Source organism: Phocoena phocoena, chromosome 7 (genome assembly GCF_963924675.1).
Source record: "Phocoena phocoena chromosome 7, mPhoPho1.1, whole genome shotgun sequence".
Lineage (NCBI taxonomy): Eukaryota > Metazoa > Chordata > Mammalia > Artiodactyla > Phocoenidae > Phocoena > Phocoena phocoena.
In genome coordinates this window covers 94,234,072-94,247,712 of record NC_089225.1, presented here as the reverse complement: position 1 = coordinate 94,247,712, position 13,641 = coordinate 94,234,072, and the positions used below count along the sequence as shown (strand labels likewise).

The window sequence follows — 13,641 nt, the reverse complement described above, 5'->3', positions numbered from 1 at the left end:
TTCCAGCACCACCCCTTTGGGAACTGAGCCGGGGTGTGTGTGGGGGGGCAGCAGTCGCGGCGGGCGGGTGCTGAGCAACGGCGGAAGACAACACCTGGCAGCAGCCTGGAATCTGATTTGCTTCCTCTCGCCTTTTATAAGAGATATATTTATATATGGTTTTGGGGGGTCGCGAGGACCAAGCCGGAGCCAAGTGCTGGCTGCCTCCCGCCTCGGCCACGCCGCTTCGGTTCCCCCTCCCCACCCTCAGCCGGCACCGCAAACAAGCCTCACCTCGCTGCTTCTAGGAAGAGAGGTAGCAACAGCGAGCCCAGCCAGCCAGAGGCGGCGGAGAGGAGGGCGGGGCGGGGGGGAGAGAGCCGACCGAGGCCGCCCCGGGTAGGGACCGCGGAGGCAGAGCTGCCCTGAAGACCCGGCAGCCGCCCTCCTCCGCCCCCGCGCACCCAGCAGCACCCTGCTCTGACTATTTGAGAAGCGAATTATGCTTGTTCCACTAGTGTGATTTCGTCTTCTTTCCCCTACTGCTGACTCCTGAGCCGCCCCCGCCCCTACGCCTGCCTCGCCTCCGGCTGCATGGCAGCGCTGCCCGGGCGCGGGGGCGCAGGGCCGGCCCCCCGGGAAAGGGGAGGAGGGGGAGGAGGATCATGAGGCCGGGAGTCTTGGCCGCGTCGGACGGCGAGCGGCAGCCAGAGGACGAGCCCGAGCAGCCCCCGCCCCGGAGACACCCGCACGCCGACAAGCGGTCGCCGCCGCAGCAGCATCGCTGGCCTCGGGCGGACCCGGAGCCAGAGAATCAGGGCGACAGCGGCCCCGAGGAGGCCCCCGAGGAGGAGGCGAGGCCACCCACCCGCCCGGACCTGCCCTTATCCCGGCTCTTGCCCCTCGCCCAGAGGGACATTTGATGGCGCCAAGGGAAGGGGGCCGAGGATTTACAGACTGCCGCAGGGGCGGGCGGGGGGCTGAGACCATGTAATTACTCCTTTCTCTAGTCCCCTCCCACAAGCCCCTATTCTCTACCCCGTATCTCTACTCCTCTCTCTGCCTCCCACCCCCCAAGCACACACCCTTCTTCTAGCCAGGATCTTAAAGCTCAGGAAGGAGGTGGCTCTGCAAGGGTTAAACGGTCTTTTCGGTTTTTCCCTTTCTTTCCCCCCCCCGCCCCCCGCCTTCCAGTCCCTGATTTTCCCACCTCTGTTCTCCTAATTGGCTTTCCCCTCTTCTGTGCAGCCCTTTGGCTGCAAAGGCAAAGCACAAGCCCCTTGCCCAGTTGCACCTGAATCCCTTCCCTACCCCCACCGCTGCTCTCTTAAAAGTAATTCTGGTGCTTCTGGGGGTTAATTGCCCCAGTTTTCTGCCCAGGAGAATTAAAAGTTCTCCCAACCTCCTCTCTTCCCCACCTTACCTCCCTCAGCCCCTCACCACCAACCTCCCGTTACCTGAGAAAAACTACCTTTTCTCTCTAGCACATGCAGTCTTCAATTCTTCACTGAGCTAGCTTGCCCTAAGCCCAGCTCAGTCCACTCCAAATTTTATTGATAACCTTCCCCACCCTTTTATATGAAAGAAAAGATTTCCCACTGCCTAGGCATTTGAGAAAAACCCAATAAGCCTCTCCTGGGGAACTTTCTAACAATTAGACCTTGATCTCAAGGCCCTGACAACCCATCCTCAACATTTTTTTTCTAGCCCCCCCCCAACCCCTACCAGTGCCACCAGGTCAAAAGCAAAAAGGAGACACTCTGAGCAAAGCCTAAGGTTGGGGTAGAGGTGGAGGGGCAAGGAAACTTTTGCTGTTGTTGGGCTTTCCAGGTAGAGTTCAGAGGCAGTGGCTCGCAGTCGTCAGTCCTGGGGGCAATTTATTTGCTACTTGGAAGGGAGGTAACAGGAGCCAGTGCGAACGAAGCCTCCCCCCATCACACAGATACGCTGCGGACCCCCTCTACCGATCCCATCCTCTGCAAAGACTCCACGTGCCCCTACCGGTCGCTCTGCTTCCACCGGGCACATGCTGATGCCCCAGAGCGGGCTGCCCTGGTGGTGGTGGTGGCACTGCTGTGCCTGGTGCCGCTGTGCATTGTGCCTCCCAGCCTCCCAGATGCTGCGCCACCAGGGTCTCCTCAAGTGCCGCTGCCGTATGCTCTTCAATGACCTGAAGGTTCTCCTCCTGCGGCGCCCCCCTCCAGCGCCCCTGCCCATGCACGGCGAACCCCAGCCGCCCGGCGTGGCAGCCAACAACACCCTTCCGGCTCTGGGTGCCGGGGGGCGGGCAGGCTGGAGGGGGCCTCGAGAAGGCGTGGGCAGGGAGACCCCTCCCCTGCCACCTTCAGTGGAAGATGACTGGGGTGGCCCAGCCGCAGAGCCACCTGCCTTGCTGCTCAGCAGTGCCTCTTCAGATGACTTCTGTAAGGGGAAGGCTGAGGATCGCTACTCGCTGGGCAGCAGCCTGGACAGTGGCATGAGAACCCCGCTCTGCCGCATCTGCTTCCAGGGGCCGGAACAGGTGAGACCCTTTTTCCCTTTTCGTGCTTCCTTCTGGGATCTCCAGGTCTTGCAGGTTGCTACTCGCCTACTTGCCCTGGGGAACCACTGTGCTGTTTCTAGTGTGAGGACTGTAAGTTTTAAGGGCTCCTCAATGATGTCTCATGTGGTTAAGTTTGCCCAAGAGGTGTCTGGTGCCTGGCGGAGCCTGTTTGGTGGCTCACTTGTACCCCATTTTTGCATTTTCCTTCCAGTGCTCAATTAGAATATGTTCAATTCCATCCAAAAATTCCATAAGCATCCTCAGAGTAGAAGATTCAGAAGCTGGAAGGGGTGAAGTGAAGAAACTTGGTGGTACATTCATGCTTGTTGCCGAGGTATCCTTGTATCTGATTTGTTGTTAGTGACATTTCCCCAGCCCATCTTCAGTTCCAGATTCAGACTTCTTCCCTCTCTGATAGTGTGTGCAGATCTTGTCCTCAGCAAGCCTATGCCTGTTCCTTCACTTTGATACTAACCCCTCCCATATTATATCGACATCCACAGCAGTCACCGAGGATGAGATGGAGAGGGATTGTAAGTTCATGAAGACTATACAGTTTGTTATGACACTTCTTGGCAGACTCAAGTTTTTCTAGGTTGAAAGCAGTTAGGTAAGTAGGGTGAGAGTGAATGTAAGGAATATGGAGAAGGAAGTAGGGAGTCTTGTCATAACTATTTCCCTTCTCAGCCCTGAAGCACACAACCTTAGAAAGTCCCTTAAACTCTCCCCATCCAGGATTGGAGATGCTTAGTACCTTATGGGCCAGAGTCTTCCCAAGGCCAAGGGTTCTCCCTACTACATTCAATCAGATTTTCACAGACATACTCACCCTACCCCCTCTAGCTCCACTTTCAGTCTAGTTTCTGCAGTGCTGGATAGTATGTGCACATTCTTCTAGAATCATGAATTGTGGCAACACTTTCCACAGAATCCCAGATCAGAAAGGTTCACCTGAAAATCTGATCTAGTTAGTGATGCTGGTGAAAGAACATTCAGTTGCACCCTGGGCAGGGTTATGTGGTCACATCAGCCACTTCACTAGTTTCCCGGAGGTGGAGTAAGACTCCTCGGTGCTCCTTGGACAAACGATGGTGTAGCAGGATGCCATGCCGGTGCTCCTGGGTGGCTCTGGTTCTTGTTGAAGGCTTTCTCTGTGAGAGTCAGGCTTCACCGACATTTTCATTCATTTTGTCTTTGCCCAGAAGGGGCAGGGCACTTCAGGGACAGATGATGACTGGGGCTGTGGCCTGGGCATTATGAGAGGAGGTGATGTTGATCTCAGTGTGAATAAATGTCTCTGAGAGGCTGAGGGCTGGGTTCCTCCTTCTTGTGACTAGGATTGCCTGAAGTCCCAATTGGACTGCAGCCCAGAGCCAAGGACTCTTGTTAGGCAAGAAGGCCCAGGGTGCCTGCACTGTGCCCCTCTTCCAGTGCTGGCTATCCAGCACAGACACAAGGAGGAGTGGCGGGGCTGAGAACAAGAATTGTGCTTTACTTTAGGACGCTCCTGGTCAGCATCTGCCCCAATCAGAAGCCCCATCTTCTCCAAAAAAAAAAAAAAAAAAAAGGATTTATTTAGCTTCCTAACTTCTTAAGCTATTTCTTTCTTCTTCCATGTGCCCCCGTTCAGGTCTGCATGTCATAGGGGCCACTGGGAGTGTGGCTTCTGGCAAGAACACCCTTGTCTCTAGAATACAGCAGGACTTGGAGTCTGTTCTGGAGGATATTTACCTGTTGTGTGAACTTCTTCAGATTTCTTTATACCCTTGAGCCCCTTTTCCAACTTCTGTGATTTAGAGGAAGCGTTTTCTGTTCCCCTCATTTGCTTATAAATGTGTTGAGAGGATCCGGAAGATAATGAGCCTGGAAATGACTTGAAAGTGACTAATATATAATGGCATGTACTTTGCTCACGGAAAAGCAGTATTTTGCTAAATAAAAAGGATCATTAGGAATATTGTGAAATACCCTCACGTGATACAGGGTCTGGTTGGAGGTTAGGAGCTTTCTTTTCTTGTTTGTTAATTTTACAATGTGTCATAAATAAAGCATGGAATAAAAAAAAAAAGCTAACACCAATAAAGGAATGGGCTCTGTTATTATGTGGGAGGGATAGGGGGTCACGTTGATACTCAGACTGGATCAAATCAAGCACTCCCTGCATATTATTATACTTCGGGGGTTTGCTTTATTTGCGCAGCAGCCAGGAGATTTTAATGGGATTGTGTTATTAGTAATAAGAGTAAAATGTGTTAGATGTGAACACATCTTCCCACTTTTTACTTGTGTTTCTTCACAGGATTTCAATGAGGAAGGGAGACAAAGAGGAGGAGGTGGGGAAAACTCTCTAGAGAAGGAAGAGAGGGAAAGAGACAGCCAGACACAGAAAGTGAAAAGCTGAGATTTCAGTATTTTGTTTTCTGTTCAAGGAGGGAGTGTCCAGCAATTGTCCACACGTGGCCCTGAATGGAGTGCAGACAGTCTGCAGTCTCAGTAGCTGAATGTCTTGGTCTTTTCTCTGCCCAGACAAAGGAACTGAACAGCTCCCCAGTCTTTTGCCACTGCTCCAGGGGCTAGAAGGCTGCAAAAACTGAAAATTTGGGTGTCTTCCTGCCAATGGCTTGAAATGTATGTGGTGAGGGGCAGGAAACTGAAGGATCCAGCTAGTTCCATATTTGTACATATCTATAAAGGACTTACTACTTATTCATTCACACATGCATTTATTTAGCAAATGTTTGTTGTGTACCTACAACATGCCAGATGTTGTTTCAGACCCTGAGTATCCAGGAGTGAACAAAACAGATGAGGTCTCTGATCTCCTGAACCTAAAGTTCTAGTAAAGATACAGAAATAAACAAGTAAACTAGTAGACAAATAAAGTGATTTCAGATGGCGTTGAGGGCTGTGATGAAGACAAAATGAGTTAGACAAGAATGAAAGGGAGGGCTTGGGAGCTACAATACACAGAGTGACCAGGAAGCGACTCCCTAAGAATGTACCATCTGAGCTGATACCTAAGTGATGAGGATGACCCAACGCTGCAGACATAGGTCTAGAGGAAGAGTTTTCCAGGTGGAGGAGACCCAAGTGTGAACAAGCTTAGCATGTGTGAGAAATAGAAAAGATAGGAGGAGGGAGAGGGATGGGGTGTGAACAAATGCTTTGAGGGCCAACTTGGCTCAAGGCTGGACAGCTGACTGACACTCTCCTTCCCTCAGCTGGTCACTCAGGTGGGACAGGGGTCGGTCGATCAAGGATCTGCGAGAGTGTGGGACAAGAGCCTGGTCGGCAACACTTCACTCTCCATTTCTGCTTGAAGCTCCACTAGTTCACGTCAGGGAACCATGTGCCGTGGTGGGCAAGCTGAGGTCTCCGAAGTCAGATGGCCCCAGCCTGAGGCCTGAACGATTTACACAACTTCTCTGTGCCTCAGTTTCCTCATTTGAAAACCGGGATAATAATGATAGTCCCCAAATTCATAAGGTTTTTCTGAGCATCAGATCAGTCCACACAATCAGAGCCGTGCTGTCACAGTGTTTGTTGTTGCTGTCATCTCGGAGGCAAGAGACAGTGCCCCTCCCACACACCTTGTTTAAAAGGAAAAAGTGTGCCCCAGCTCCCAGTCTGGCAGGAGGGCTGCTGTGACGTGGTCTGTCTGTGGTAGTAGATTGCCTCTTGCCCCCTCACAATGCTCTAGACGGAATGCTGTTCTTCTGTTTCCATCATCAAAAGTCTATATTAAGTGCCTACCTATGTGGGCTGCTCTGCTGAGCAGGGTCTGGAGACACGGGGCAGATGTGGCCCTGCCCCCTCAGGGAGTTTCACAATCTAACCCAGACATCACAGAGGCTTAGAGAGATCAAGGGCACACAGACAGTGAGTCGCAGGTGAATTACAGTAATATCGGGGACGAGAAAGAGATGCATGCTTAAAAGCGGCTAGTGTGTGGGGTGCCTATTCAGAGAGACAAGTGGATGAATTTGCTACCTTTTCCCCAATTAGTCAGAGAAGGTTTCTCTCCTGCTGCTGCAGACCAAGTGAGAAGAAATAGATTTAGGCTGAGTTTAGACAGCTGGAAGCGGAAGAGATGTGAGACACACGGATACCTTAACAAAGAGGTGAAACCGCCTCCCAGGCTGGGTCAGCTGTGGAGCCCCTGGAGTGGGTACAAAGATGGAATCTACCATGGCAGTGTGGTGATGGGGCATCTGTTTTGGACCTAATGAAAAGCAGGAAATGAGTCTGTAAGAGATTAACAATCTTGGTCTGCCTCCCTTATTCGTCCTACGGTTCATTTCCCTGAAGCTCTGAGTTCAGAAGGGGCAATAGTATGTGGAATATTTTAGTCAGTGTTTTGGGATCTCAGAAAATAAGGGAAGGGCTTTGCAGGGCTCAAGGGAACCTGGAGACCCCAAGATGCAAGGAGAACCCTGGGAATGGAGATCAAGCAGAACATTTTAGGAGAGACCCAAATGGTATATTATTTTTCTTAGAAATATGGTTCAATTTTACATTTCTTTCTGTGATTAATTAACTAATATCTGTATCCACAAAGAATAGACCCATCCCTAACATTTATGGACCCCAGGGCAAGAGTATGGATGGAGGCTCACATATCATAGACCAAAATATTTAAAAGTAATAAATCCAGCTAACAAACTGTTAAACAAAGTGCATTTTATCCTTCTATCCTGACAAATATACCTTCAAAACAACCTGGAAGACAGATTTGCATTTAAAACTCTTAGAGTCCTCTGAATTCTGTACTAGCCAAATGAGGATATCTGGCCCTTGGTCAACAGGCCACTCTGATTTGATTCTCTTTCCACTGCTGGCTCCATCCTGCACCATAATAAGCCTTGGACATACATGTGTGGGCACACTCACTGGCTTGTCCAGGCTCTATCTATACCACCTCCAAAGAGCTTCCCCTTGCCCCTCTTTCTTTGATTCTGAAGAAAGAGAACCATGAAGGTTTTGGGAGCAGGCTCATGGCTGAATAGGAAGGCATTCCAGGGTTCCAGGTAACTGAAGCATGTTCTAGAAGGAGGATGTGGGTCCTTGACCCTGTAGGCACCTCACCCTATGGGAAGCATGCAGCTGAAGAAGGGTCAGAGTGGAGCCTTCTATAGCAAGGGGCCCTCTTGCCTGGGTCTAAGGGAGGTACTGCGAAGGGACTGTAAGATCCCTGGAAGCAATGATGTGGTTGTGTTTGCTCATCAATCCAGTTCCTGGCACTTGCTTCACGTTCTATAATTATTTGTTGAGTGAATGAGCCTTTAGAGTTCATCCAGTGGGCAGCCCCACAGGTAGGGGAACTGGGGAGAAGAGACTGCGAGGGAGAAGGATATTTACTGGCATCAAATGCTGACCGTGTGTTGTGCGCAAGAAGGGGCAGACCTGTTCTGTGGAATCACAAAGGGCAGTGCCTTGGCCAGTGATGGAATCTCCAGGGAAGCCAACTTGGGTTTTGATATCAGAAAGAACCTTCTATCAAAGCTGTCCCAAGATAGTATAGGCTGCCTTAGAAAGAGGGCTCAAGTGGGCAACTGGAACTAGTGACCCTCAAGATCCCTTTTGAGCTTGAGACTTGGGGTTCGTTATGAGATTTCTTGGGGTCCAGAGAGATTTTTAATCTAAGCACAAAGAGATGGGTCTGCATCCCTTCCGATTCAAGGGGTCATCTAGTCCCAGAATATCTATTTCCCGTGTATATAATACATGGCATGTATCATGCCATGGCATCTTCTGCAAAGATCACAAAGAATATTCTCTGTCCTGTGTTCATAGAAATCCTAAGTTGTTGGCAAGCATGTGATTGCTGCAATCCTGAATTTACACCATGCACATACAACAGGAGAGCAAGCATTTCATGAATGGCAGGGAACAGATACCATCGTGGACCTAGAATGCAAAACCATCCCAGGAAAGGGGAAGCACACTTGCCACACCTTCCCCAAAGTCATGAGCGAGCTGTTTTCGTTTTCCCATCTGAGATTTTTTTTCCCACTGTAGTTTTTCAGTTGCTACATCTGCTAGTCCTAGTCCTATTTAAACTGGGAGGTCCAAGGACCACTTCCTTAGGGTTCTCACCAGTGCTCTAATACTTATTGGGAGATGATGTAAGGATGTTCAAACCTCAACACTGGGTCCCTGGCTATTTTCCATATTTAGCTATCTATTCTTTACATGCACACACATGCAAGTGCATACATGTGAATAAAGTGTTCAGTGAAGCTGTCTGTCATTCACAGACAGAATTAGGGACTGGAGGAGGGGAGACACCTGGTGTCTTGACAGTGGTGGAGTGCTTCTCACCTCAACTGTCTGTAGATCCTCTGCATGGGGTTCACTTTGGAGTAATCCTTCTTCACTTGCCAGACTGCATCTGTTTGTGGTGGTTGGCTAATTTATTGGGTGTGGCTTCTAGCTGAGGCCCCCATACAGAGAATTACTTAATAAAGCCAGTAGAGCAGGAGTGAAACATGCATTTCAAAAGAGCCTGGAAGGAGAAAGGAGAGATACTGGGAATCAATCTCTCTCTCTCTCTCTCTGCTCTTTTTTCCAGCTGGTACGTTGGAGAAGCCCAGTTGTGGCTTGTGAGTTGGGAGAGGCGGGTAGGTTTGACGGGGAGGGGATACTCAAAGGAGTGTGGGAATGAGCTAGCTGCTTCTTGTTTGATGTGAAGGAAGCCAAGTTGGAAGTGAGCCCGGATGTGAAGGAGCTGGCAAGTGAATACTGTGTGGGCTGAACCGTATACCATCCCCCTCTCAAGAAGTATCGTATGTAAGATAGAGTCACTTAGACTCTGTATTACATATAGTACACATTTGATACCTCCCTCTGTGTATGTTAAAAGTAAAAATGGGACGCACATGGGAATGACCGACGCATGACAAAATAGGTGAAATTGAATAAGTTATAATTTGAGTTCTAGGTAGATGCAAACTGTCCGCAAAGAAGGGGATCTGCGAACAGAAGCTCTGTCCAACTCTGTGATCCAAGCCCACAAAGGGGACACACAAGCCCCAGTCTGGCACCCAGAGCAATTCTCATTGCTCTGATGAGAATATCTCCAGGGCCTGTGCTCAGAGGTGTTGAGGAAAACAGATCGAATTAGTTTCCTTCTTTATTGAAAGGTTACTCTGGATGTGGCTGAAGAGAATCAACATCAATTTCTGCAGAAGAAGCCTCTTGAAACTACCCTGGTGGCTAGCATAGGGCTCTGCATACAGTAGGAATTCAGTATTTGTTGATCCTTTCCCCTCCATCCTGGTACATGTTCATTCCAGACTGATAGAGTTATCTTTGGTTCCTAGTGCACACGTAGTAGAAGGCATATTTGCTTGTGTGTACATGAGCACATATGTGTATGTATGTGTCTATATAAATTAAAATGCCAAGCAAGGGGGATATGGACAATCTCTTGAGATACTTTTCACCCCATCCAACCTCCTTTTCTGATTCTATAACGACAAATAGCAATGATTCTTGTTCTAGTAATCACAGTGATCATCATCCTGGCTTGCGACCACTTGACCAGGAGCAGATCTTTTCTCGTACAATTTCAGAAGGATGGGAAGAACATGGGATTTCAAGTCAGGAAGACATGGATTTAAATCACAATTTGGCGCCTTCCTAGCTGGGTGATCTTGTGTGACTTATTTAACCTCCCTGCACCTAGATTTCATTGCTCATAAAACAGGAATAAAATACTGAGCTTGAACACTTGTCATAAGGAGTGGGCAGGATTAAAGTTCTAGGCACACAGCAGCTGTTCATTAAATGGGAACAATATTTGTCCCATTCTGTTCGTGTAACTCAGAGACCTGGAGTGGGGCCCCCAGATTACACTGCTGCCTTTTCTACCACACTGTCTCATGACAACCTTAAAAAATCAGATACTCTGATTAAGGCTGTGCTTTGACCACAGTAAACGCCAGCTGTTTTGTGCCTGACCCTCAGGGATGCACGTTTAGATCCAGTGTCTCTGTTTGGCTGACTTTCTGTCTTCCGTTGCCTGACTCTGCTGGACCTCTGTCCTCTCCTGCCTGGGTCCTTCACTCCTAACATATTTGTCTTTACCATCTCCATCACCACCATGTCCCTGACAGATCTTTGTTAAGCAACACTGTCTGCTTGGCAGGAACTGTGCAGAAAGACACTTTTCTGGACTCTGAGTCCCTAGAGGCCAGGAGCAGACCATGCACATGGAGGAGCATGTTGAGGAAGTGGCAGCGGAAAAACCTGCTCAACGTGTGACAGCGAGGTGTTTGCATTCAGGGTCATGCCTAGACTAGTGTTTCTGGAAGCTGGGGTAGGATGGGTACCCCAGACAGACACGACGTTAAATAACATAGATCCTCAAGTGAGAATGTTGTTCTCTTCTCATTTTGCTCTCATGCCTTATGATTATGTCCAGGAGAAAATCTCATTGAAGAGATGATACGTCTTTAACATCCTTCTAACGCTTGTCATTCTCCTCTGCAAACAAAGAGAGAAGGCACCAGGCTCAGAGCCTTTGGACATACAGCAATACCTAGCTAGAATCTGTTAATCTTGTTTTGCTTGCATTTGTTTGTGTCTATTCTTTTTTATTAGCAGACTTTATTTTTTAAAGCAATTTAATGTTCAAAGAAACACTGAGTGAGTTCCCATATACTCACCCTCACCCCTCCTCCCTACTTCCCCCACCATCAACATCCTGCATCAGAGTGGTGCTTTTTTCCAATTGATGAACGAACGCTGACACATTGTTATTACCTAAAGTCCATAATTTGCACTGCAGTTCACTCTTGGTGTTGTACATTCTAAGGGCTTTGACAAAAGCATGATGACATGTATCTACCATTATAGTATCATACAGAATAGTTTCACTGCCTGAAAAATCCCCTGTGCTCCACCCATTCATCCCTCTGCCCCCACCCCTGAACGCCTGCAATATAGTCTGGCCTTTTCCAGAATGTCATATCGTTGAAATCATGCAGTATGTAGCCTTTCTAGATTGGCTTCTTTCATTTATTTGTATGCATTTACGGTTCCGTCTTTTCATGGCTTGATAGCACATTCCTTTTTAGTGCTGAATAATATTCTATCGTATTAGCACAACTCGTCTCTTCTTTTTATGGTGAATGATACCGCTTTTTCACTTATGGTAGTGGCAAAAAGTCTCCTTTAGACATAAATTTACTGAAGTAAAAATATGAGACATTTACAGAAAAATGTTACGTACGAAGAAAACAATAGTATGAATATGTGGAACGGTGTAAGCGACTGGAGTTTGGATAACACTGACCTGGGCTGCATACATTACAATAGTCCTGAGACATCTGTGGGCACCAAGAAGTGCGTCAGGAAGGGGAAGATGCAGAGGTGGTGCCCTGGAATCTGCATTTCTAACCATTAGCTCTGACAATTCCGAAGTAGGTGACGACTTCACAGTAATATTGTTTATTAGGCAGCAGTTTGAGGAGGAAGCCAAATAGGAAGGCGAAATGCTTCCGCCAGACCTGAGGTTCCCAGACATATAAGACACAGAGGTGTGGGCACCGGTAGAGGAGAGGGCGGTAGTTGGGTGGGCACAGGACCATGTGACTAAGAAGGAAGGGATATGTGTCACTCGGGGCAGAGGCAGGAAGGGATGCCTCTTGCATCCCTCTCCATCCCTGCCTCCATGATCTGAGAGCTACAGGGTTCACATGGGGCAGCCACAAGATGGAAAAGTCTAGCCACCGTGGGAGTGTGACATGACGGAGAGATGCAGACTTTGACTGTGTTAAGACATTGCCCAGCTAATGTTAATTTCCCTGATGAATACAACCATCAATTCCCTCTCCTGAATTATGTTCAGAGGGTAATCTTGAGCAAAGTCCAATCAGGGGCCTCTCTGGGGAAGCCCCAGAGTCCCAGAGTAAGGCAACAGATGGTGCACAGCCCGCTTCCTCACAGCTCACTGAATACCGACAATGAAGTGCTTCAGCTCTGGAATGGCACATCACACTCGCCTACAACTTGGCTGGATCTAGAAACATGGCTCTGCCTAACGGCAGCAGGGGTGGAGAGTGTCATCCTCCTAGGTACCTGGAAAGAGAGGAAATCCAGATGTGGGTGAGCTCTAGAAGTCTCCCCCTCCACAGTATTAGTACCTCCCTCTTAGGGTTGTTGTGGGATATCAATGAGATAACACACGCCAAACATTTGGAACACTGCTGACCCACAGAAAGCATGGGATAAATAGTAGTAGTTATTGTTATTATATAAGGAAGAGGTTGTACTCAGGAATATCCAAGCCCCTTCTAATTCTGTTGTCCTCTTTTATGCCGTATCAGGTGGAGGAGCTGTACCTGGGGGTGGTATAAATCCAGTTTCTCTTTCCACCAGAAGAAATCTCCCTAGAAGAACGCCCTTAGCACTAGGCCTTAAAGACTGAACCAGGGAAAGAATTTGGAAAATAGGAAATGAAGGCTTTTCCAGACATAGGAACAATGGAAGCAAAAAATCAGAGATGTTTTTGGAGAAAATTAGCATGGTGGATAAGAATATGGGGCTTTCAGAGCCAAGCAGAACTGTGTTCAAATCCCAGTGTTGCTGTGCAGTAGATGTGTGACCTTGGGCAAGTCACTTACAGACTCGAAATCTTAATTTCTTCCACTGTAGAATGGGAATGCTAATAATAGTACTTGTCTTAGAGGCACTATTGTGAGGCTCAAATGATATAATGCATGCAAAACTCTTGGCAAAGAATAGAGTACAAATGCACAATAAATTCTCAAAGATGGAGTGAACATTAGCTCTTGATGTTATCTGATCTACCAACTCTCAATGGTCTTCTCCAAACTTTCTTTGAGAACCTCTGCCTTGACGTGTGTATGATTGTGGGCTGCGGACCTCAGGAGGAGTTTCCAAAATATCACAGGGGTAGATGAAACTAAATATACCTAAGCATTGCCAGTATAGTAAATAAAAATTATCTCACAGACACACATACAAGTTTTCAAATGTATGTGGAAGGCACCGTGATGAGCAATATCAAAAGCATCCTTCACTTCAGGGCAGCTTCTTGTCAATAAATATATTCTCAATGAGCAGATATTCAAAGTACAACTACAGTCATTTGA

The 13,641-nt window shown here is 48.2% G+C and overlaps 1 protein-coding gene across 1 annotated transcript in view; it reads left to right on the top strand.

Moving 5' to 3' along the window:
• Positions 1–2,005: 2,005 nt before the first annotated feature.
• Positions 2,006–13,641, top strand: part of MARCHF4 (membrane associated ring-CH-type finger 4) — a 102,191-nt gene continuing 90,555 nt past the window's right edge. The window contains exon 1 of the mRNA XM_065880934.1: positions 2,006–2,500. Within this exon, the coding sequence (XP_065737006.1) occupies positions 2,006–2,500 (495 nt within the window). The remainder of the gene's footprint in view (positions 2,501–13,641) is intronic.